Source organism: Exophiala oligosperma, assembly GCF_000835515.1.
Source record: "Exophiala oligosperma strain CBS 72588 unplaced genomic scaffold supercont1.36, whole genome shotgun sequence".
Taxonomy (NCBI): domain Eukaryota; kingdom Fungi; phylum Ascomycota; class Eurotiomycetes; order Chaetothyriales; family Herpotrichiellaceae; genus Exophiala; species Exophiala oligosperma.
Window position 1 is genome coordinate 46,248 of NW_015622853.1, and position 8,790 is coordinate 55,037.

Genomic DNA, 8,790 nt, shown 5'->3' on the forward strand with positions numbered 1-8,790 from the left:
TCCTAAGACTACCTTTTCGTACCCCAAACCAGAACCCAAATATACTAGTGAATTCGATCAGTTACACAAGGCTGAGCAGTTCTATACGATGAAGACCTACCTTCAGGATGAAACCTGTCAATTACGTGGTGTTGCGAGCTCTTCCAATTGTTCTGAACCCGTCAACATTCTGATTGACTCGGGTGCTACTGAACAATTTTTATCAACTGAAATAGCTCGTAAACTGCAGGTTCCAATCGAAAAGGACACCACTCCGTACTGGGTACAAATGGCCAACGGCGCCTATGCCGTTAGCGAAGGGAAAGCAACGATAACCCTTCGTATCAGCAAGTATATTGTGGATATTCAAACCCGTATCCTTGACATTCCTGGTTACGACCTTGTACTTGGTCTCGACTGGTTACGTCTCGCTAACCCCGAAATCGACTGGCAGCAAATGATTATTCGGGTGAAGGACGAGACAGGATACACTCATAGTCTCTCGCCCACGGATACAACTGCTACCAGACGGATACGCTTCGATACCCCTACAGTACCACTGTTAAGACTTCGCCCCGCCTTACGGGCCATTGCGAAGGTTACCACCAAACTCTTTTTGGGGTGCCTTCGAGTAGGGCTCCGAAATGAATAAACGAATATGAATATGGGCCATATTCATATTCGCCTATGCGAATACGAATAAAGTGAATACTTATTCACGCGAATATGGGCAATATTCGTATTCGTATTCACATTATTCACTTCATGTTCGGCAGATAGTTGATCCGTTCCGGCCACCAAACGACGACATTGATTCTTGACCCTTGTAAGCTTGCAAATGTCATAATCTACCCAGAGAAGCTTGCGTCGTGCTCCACAACCGCTTTCCAACATGTTGAGTGTCCGGCCTCCATTGTTTTGCGCAGTTCAGAGCGGTTGAAGGTCGATGCGGATTTCACGCGAGTAAACTCATCTCAAATTGATGTATTTATATCCGTAACCTGAACCAACTCACCTACACCGAATCAATTACGAGGCGCGGAGGCGACTTGCTGCACTTGCAATGGCCCAAAAGCAGCATACATGCCGTACAGGAGAGGCTGCGCGTAGTGCGCCCTTCAAACACGCTCCGGAGGGCTCGAAAGTTCCTGGTAGGCGAACTTGTTTATTTCCAAGCTTTTCTGGCTTAGTTGGAGCGCGATTCATCTCGATAGGCATACTTCTCTTGCCAGATGGATCTGACCGTCCGTTATTGCTGTATGCCGTGAGCAAACAGCTCACGTATTGGAAGACATGGCCGTGGCTCTCGGTGAGTTTCGCGTGACGCGGAATCTACCTCGCAAAGACTATCTGGCCCTTAACAACGGGCTCGACAGGTCGCTTTCGCCTTCCTCGTCGGTCCTTGAGCAAAGCACTGTCTCAGACACGCAAGAATACGATGACGGTGAAGGGCCACTGCCAGCCGAGTCGGTCTCGCAGGTGTCCGGTGGCTTCCCAACGGTTCTCACATCAGAATCTGGGGAACTTTGTCTGTCGACAGGCCCCAGCGTTGTAGGGTCCGCGATGAAGAGGCGAAAAATGCATACTAGCTGGACTCAAGACCATTTTTGGATCACCGAACTTGACGTACAGTGGAGCAAAAGAGGCCGGCTTCCACAGAATGATCGCTTGCTCGTCTGCAAGCGGTGTAGCTGGTCGTCCTCCGACTCGTCTCGCCACGGCACGACTTCAAATTTGCTCACTCATCTTCGCACACGCCATCGCATTGGTCCGGGTTCAGCGTCGAGAGAAAGCCCGGCTCGAGGCCCTTTAGACCGCATGTTGTGTTCCAGGCAGGAGGGCAATAGCCTTGAACAAGCACTGGTGCGATGGGTCGTTCAGACAAGACAACCTTTCACCACGGTTGAACACTCGAGCTTCAAGGCGATCTTTGACACTGCAGGAGTCCAGCTACCCCTGAGATGTGCCGACACTCTCCGTGACCGTGTCAAGAATGAGTTTGAAGATTATCGTCAGGGATTGAGGCGTGAGCTTGCTCAAACCTGTGACAGTATTGCCATCGCTCTCGACACATGGACGTCTGAGCACCAGTTAAGTATTATCGCGGTAATTGGGCATTGGATCACGCCGAGCTTTGAACGACGGGCAGCGCTACTGGATTTCGTCGAGCTTTCTGGACCACATTCGGGCGAGAATATGGCGGCGGCGGTCCTCGAGATGCTCCATGAGCTCGATATTGCGCCCAAGCTCCTCACCATCACTGGTGACAACGCCGGCAATAATGGAACCATGCTTTAGCATCTGGCGAGAGTGCGGCAGAGCCTTCAACGACCTCATGCGATACGTCTTCAGACATTCACCCAGGCTGGTCAATGTACCTACAGGGCAAACAATTGATGCAATCCAGGGAGATATCTCGCGAAGATGATATCGATTTCATAACGTACCACGTCACTGCCGCTGCATATACGCTCCGGGGCGAAATGCTACGCCTAGCCGTGAGTCATGTCCTCCTTGGTTTCCAAGCGGCGCTCAACGTAGGCTTGAACAATCAAGACCGATGGTACACTACGCCGCTGGAACTTGTCCCTAGAAAGGCTCTTTGGTGGACTCTATACTTCCAAGACAAGTATATCACGGAGAAATGCGGTATTGCTTATTTCATTAGGGAGAGTGAAGTTGCAGTCAGCGACTTCAGGGCCGGTGTTGTTGACGGGCCTGGGGACAGAGAAATCGACGCTCCGAAGCGAGAGCTACTTCAAAACTTTGTCATCTACTGCAAGCTTTGGACGCAGATCTGGGATGATTTCTTCGCACCCGGGGCGCGAAGAGCCGGCAAATGGGATGAGATAGAGATTATGGACGCTAGGATCACGGCCTCTCAACAGCAGACGCCCCCTCGACTGATTTGAACGCCTGAGATTATAGACGAGGCTGTCAAAAATGGAGAAGCCGAGCATCAGATTCGCAAACGACTTATTGTTTTCCTTGTAAGTTCGAAATCTATGGAAAGTGGCCAGAAGGCTGCTTCATCAGGGCATGAAGCTTCTTTTGACTTCTAGAGATACCAAGCGCTCCGACTAGAAATTCGACATGGTACGCTAGCTTCTCACGCTCAGGAATGTCAGCGATCCGCTCCGGCTTTTTCATCTCTAAAGACATTCTGGAATGCGTTGGGAAATACATGAGCCTTTATCCCGCTAGCCGTGGTAATGGCTTCCTTCTGACAGCCTCACTAGTGGAAGCTCTTTACTATATCGTTCCCGAGTATCAACACCATTCCAATTTTCTGGATCCCCAGATCGTCCGAAATGCACTTTACAAGGCCGGCAACAACCTACTTTGTACACTTTCACAACATATAGGACCCGCGAATCGGGCATTGGAAGCCTTATGTTGTGTTCTCGTAGAGGAGAGCGTTCCAGGTAAACTTTCAAGTGCAAATCAGAGCAAACAAGGCTTTGCTCGTCCCAATTCCCTTCGACCCTCAGTCCATCGTGGAGCAAGGAATGCCTGTGATCAATCCTTTACTCAACCCGAAGGGTTTTGGGTGCATGATAGGGAACAAACAGCTGAAATGTCGACCGCCATGGGTGGAGAAGGGATGTCTTCCGTCACCGAGCAGTTCTCGACATTTCTGGCTGCGCCGTCGGCTAGGGTGCACCAAGGATTGGATCTTTCATGGGCAAGCGGAGCACCGAGCAAGGCACCTGCCCCGGGTCTCAATTCTTATGCTTCTTCGCCCAAACCATTTTCGCCATCCGGCCCTGACTCTCGAAACAGTGCCTTTCCAAGCGAGTTTCTATTCAGTCTAGATGGGGGCTGGGTGTTCGGTGGAAACGGATCCTTGGAGTACTTTAACATGGACCTGCCAGTTCTCGATCACTAAGCTGCGAGATAGATTTGCAAGGCACGTTTATTGACCCTGAGGTCCAGCTGAGTATGGAGGACTGAGAGTGTTGCGTATCACATGTGCGCTTAGAGATGCAGGCAGAGGTATTGGCAAACAGTACGATGTACTTTGATAGTTCTAATGCTCACGTTTGGGTGCGTTTGTAGGTAAACAATGCGCTCGAAGACTCGCTCTGGCCGTAAATTTATATTAAAGCCTGTCTCTAAGTTTCGTGGTTCCGAGAGAGGAATTCCGAAAAATGTCACTTTACCAGCTCGGCCCGAATCGAGGATATCTCTTCTATTCGGAATCGGAGTAGCACAACTTGATTAAATATAAACTATGGAATTGACAAGATATGCTTTTTCAGTAAAGAATAGTTATTTCGTGGTGACGTCTTGAACAAAAATGGGTTCTTATCAATACTCCCCGTACTGTGTCCCGTTCAACAACACCCCTCTGCGAACCCCGCGGAAGATTCGCCTTGTATGCGTGGGGTCGGGGTTTGCTGGGCTCACTTTGGCTTACAAGATCATCTATGAAAATAAATTAACTGATCTGATCGATTTCACCATCTACGAGAAGGAAGTAAGTCACCGGGTTTAATGGTTTCGCTTGAAGCCCAAGGCCTAACACGGATCTTAGAATGGCGTCGGCGTACATGGCTGGTGAACCACTATCCCGGTTTGAAGTGTGATGTTCCCATCCACGCATACAACCTGGCTTGGGCACCCAAACATGACTGGACTTGGTACTATGCCGCTGGTGCTGAGATCCGCGGTTACATTGAGGACGCCGCGCGAAAATTTGAACTGGAAAGGTACATTCAGTTCAATTCGAAAGTGGTGGAGGCTGCCTGGGACGAAGAATCCGGAAAGTGGAAACTCAAAGGTACGCGACTGACCGGGGCCGTTACCACAGCAGCATCCTGAATTTTCATAGTCCAAAGAGACGGACAAATCATCGAAGACGAGTGCGAAATCTTTGTCGGCGCTACGGGCACCCAGAGGCAAGTCTTTGCGAGGGCTTCCCCAAGGTAGAATCCATATCTCATTCTGCCACAGTCAGCCTAACCCGCCTGATATTCCCGGCCTCCAAAGCTTCAAGGGCCCTATACTCCACACCGGAGATTGGTAAGCCTTCCGGCCATGAACGTTGCACTTACGGACCTCGATGCTTATTGTTATAGGGACGACTCGGCAGATTGTCGAAATAAGAAGATCGCCGTTATCGGTAATGGATCTTCTGGTGTCCAAGTATTCACAGCTCTCCAGAAAGAGGCCACATCCATCACGCACTACATCCGAAGTCCCACATGGATCTCTCTTAACTACATGTCCCAGTACACACGTAATGGTGATGGGCAAAATTTCGCGTTCACCGATGAAGAAAAGTCGAACTTCAAGAACCACCCAGAAGAAATGCTAGCGTATCGCAAAAAGCTCGAGGATACCAGCATTAGGCTCTTCAAGAATCTGGTTTTTGATGAGACGGCCCAAGAACTCAAAGCCGAATTCCGGAAGACGTTGACGCGCGTGATGAAAGAGCGTGTGCAAGAGCAGCCAGGGCTGGCCGACAAGCTCTTGCCGACATGGCAGCCTTGGTGCCGCAGACTCACCCCGGCTGATGGATATCTCGAAGCCCTTCAACAACCAAACGCGACTCTCGTCAACACACCTATTGAGGCTGTAACTCCCACAGGAATTCGTCTCCCGGGAGGAGAGGAGACGGACTTCGATGTGATCGTCACCGCGACCGGTTTCGTCAACAACCGCGTTATCCCATGGAAGATGTACGGCCGAGATGGCGTCTCCATGCACGAACTTTTCAAGGAGAACCCGGAGGCGTACTTGAGCATCTGCGTGCCGCACATGCCGAATTACTTTGCGGTCGGCTGTGGCCCCAATTTCCCAATTGCGAATGGACCTGTCCTCACCGCGCTCGGCTGGATTAGTGACTATATCATCCGCTGGACTAAGAAGTTGATCCAGGAGGACACCAAGGCTATCTGCGTCAAGAAAGATGCCGTCGAAACATATGTTGAGGATATGAGATTATGCTCAGGCTCGAGATGATTTCCATTAATTCGGTTTTTTTTTTCACAAACATGGCTCCCATGCTGCACATATATATACACGCTCTCAGAGGGAGATTCCGCAGGCTGGAACGTATTTACAATGATGACCAAGAAATGACTAATCCTCCTCCTTGTCATCTCCCACATCCGAAGGTATCTGGATCAAATCTTCAACACCATCTCTGAGACCGGAGCCAAAATAGTGGTCAGTTGGCGGCCTGTTCAACCCACAAAATCATCGGAGCTGCTCCGCGGGGCTTCACGTGACCGCGGACGCCCATCCTGGCGCGTAAATATATGATCGAACGCAAGACCCCATTCAGGTGCACCTTGGAACCGACTAGGTCGTCTCGCTCTTGCTGCCATTCTCTTGCTGCCAACCGTGCTGCCGGTCTCTTGCTGCCAGTCTTGCTGCCGCCTTCCCAGTCATGGCTAGAGCTCCGAAATGAATAAATGAATACGAATATAGCTTATATTCATGCCCTCTGCGAGCACGCAGAGCGTAGGCCTACGGGAGGCCTGCGGGACGATGGACTCACACCTTCTCGCGGTGTCCGGTGTTAAGCGCTGAAAAAGCGTGAACTGAGATGAGTCTAAACAACGAAAGAGAGGGCGCGACTGCGACGTGTCAAAATACCCAAAAAAGAGGGAATCGATTTAGAAACCATCCGACGCGTCAGTATCCAGCTCGGACCTGGAACCGAAGCAAGTCCTATCGAAACTTGTGGAAGCGGTGTCGCCTATTGACGCGACAGGACACCCTCAGCTTACATGCACTCTGAGTCAGCGTGTCACGACGCGTCGCGAGGGTGGCGGGAACCTTTGAAAGGTACGTACAAGCGGCCCTGTTAATTCTGATGTATGCTATCTTAGGAGGTCTACTACGGCACGTGCAGCCCTGTTAAACTTCGAGAACAAGCCACTGTCGCGTCGTGGTGGGCGGCCTACGGGAGACCCTGTTAAACCTCGAGAACAAGTCACCTCTCGACCTTCTGGACCCCGACTTGCCGGCCCTGTTAAACTCCGAGAACAAGTAACCGCGGGAAGGGAAAGAAGGAGGACAGTATACTGAAAGGAACAAGCCACCGTGAGGAAGTACAACTGAAGAGGGGACATAAGCTTGGTTAGGAAGGGATCGCAGACGGGGATGACTTGCTGGCTAGGAGCATCTCACGGTTCCCTTGCGAGACATGGTCGGCCTAGATGTGGGAGACCGCACTAGGCAACGCGAAACGAGTCTTTAGGCTCGCGGGGCGTAGCACGTAATGGCAGCCATGGCAGGCCAGAGCCTACAAGACTGTCTACGTGGCTCGAGAGGACGGAGGCGCATGTCGGTGTACAAAGAGGCAGGGGCCAGCTACCTTACTCGCACTAAGGCCTACTGAAGAAAGTTGGGAGAAGTGGTGTCGTCCTAGCAAGGAGCTGTTACCCGTATGCGACTTGCTACCTGACTCGCACTCAGGCCCTGACCCCAACCGGCGGTAGTGGTGTCGTCCTAGCTGAAGAGGCCTGATGATGTATGCTTAAGGAGTAAACAGAGAGTCACCTAGGCGTGAGGGGCCTCGTCCACCCCAAGAGTCGTTGAGGCATGAGGCTGAAAACTAGGGTATAGTCTAGATAGGTAGACACGGCAAATATACATATGATTCTTTGAAATGTCACTGGGACGAGTTTCTACAGAACACCGACAACATCTGGAAGGCGGCGAAGTACCTCCAACCCGACGGGAGCGGTGGTTTCCACCGTATCCCTGGACTGACGGTCGGAGACCGATTGGTGGAGGATAATGCCGAAATCAGTCGGCTTCTGCTCGACGAATTCTTCGAGAGCAAGATTCACCCTCCGAGGCAGGACCACGTGTCGAGGGCAGAAGACAACCAGCTTCCGTGGGAACCACTGACCATGCATGAGGTGAAAGGAGCGGTATTCCGGGCGCAGCCATATAAAGCACCCGGCCTGGATGACGTGCCCGCGGTTGTCTGGAAAGAGCTGTGGCCGATCCTCGGTCGGTGGATCTTCCTCCTCTTTGAGGCGTCATTGAGAACGGGGATCATCCCGCAAGCATGGAAACAGGCGAAAATCATACCGCTGCGCAAGCCAGACAAGCCAAACTACACGAACGCAAAGTCCTATCGACCGATATCGCTGTTACCCACGCTGGCGAAGGCGTTAGAGTCGGTCCTAGCACAGAGGTTATCCTTCCTGGCCGAGACGTATTCTCTCCTGCCAAAGAACCAGTTTGGCGCCCGGAAACGTCATTCGACCAGCCAAGCTCTCACGCTTCTGCAGGAGAAGATCTACGACGCTTGGCGAGACGGCAAAGTGCTCAGCCTGGTCAGTTTTGACGTCAAGGGGGCATACAATGGCGTCGACCGAGACGTCCTTCTCCAACGCCTGCGATGTCGCCAGGTGCCCGAGACGGTGGTGCGCTGGGTCGAATCGTTCTGCTCGAACCGACAAGCGTGTGTGTTGGTCAACGGTGAGACATCAGACATGGTCGATCTCCCGCAGTCGGGACTGCCCCAGGGCTCCCCCCTGTCAGCTACTCTATTCCTCTTCTTCAATGCAGACCTGGTTCAGACCCCCATCAACAAGACACAAGGGGCTATCGCGTTCGTGGATGACTATAATGCCTGGGTCGTGGGACCGAGTGCGCGGGCGAACGTTGAAAGGCTACAAACAAAAGTCATTCCTCGTGCAGAGGCGTGGGAAGTTAGCAGCGGGGCGGAGTTTGCACCTGACAAGACGGCCCTCCTCCACTTCTCCCGCACGCGGCGAAGGGTCGAGGATGCTGGACCGCTGCTGATCCGAGGGGTCGCAGTGGAGGCGTCACCGCACGCCA

General features: G+C 52.0%; 3 protein-coding genes across 3 annotated transcripts; all 3 read left to right on the plus strand.

The window, feature by feature from the left end:
- Positions 1-2,351: 2,351 nt before the first annotated feature.
- Positions 2,352-2,891, plus strand: PV06_11498 (uncharacterized protein; the record flags this gene model as incomplete). The annotated part of the gene is made up of 1 exon (XM_016413185.1): positions 2,352-2,891. The coding sequence occupies one exon, from the start codon at positions 2,352-2,354 to the stop codon at positions 2,889-2,891; it is 540 nt and encodes a 179-aa protein (XP_016256443.1).
- A 677-nt stretch (positions 2,892-3,568) lies between these two features.
- On the plus strand, positions 3,569-3,868 carry PV06_11499 (uncharacterized protein; the record flags this gene model as incomplete). Its single annotated transcript, XM_016413186.1, has 1 exon — positions 3,569-3,868. One exon carries the CDS (start codon positions 3,569-3,571, stop codon positions 3,866-3,868), a length of 300 nt encoding a protein of 99 aa, XP_016256444.1.
- A 411-nt stretch (positions 3,869-4,279) lies between these two features.
- Positions 4,280-5,946, plus strand: PV06_11500 (uncharacterized protein; the record flags this gene model as incomplete). The annotated part of the gene is made up of 5 exons (XM_016413187.1): positions 4,280-4,459; positions 4,564-4,762; positions 4,814-4,884; positions 4,940-5,004; positions 5,061-5,946. The coding sequence occupies 5 exons, from the start codon at positions 4,280-4,282 to the stop codon at positions 5,944-5,946; spliced, it is 1,401 nt and encodes a 466-aa protein (XP_016256445.1).
- Between the last annotated feature and the right edge of the window lie 2,844 nt (positions 5,947-8,790).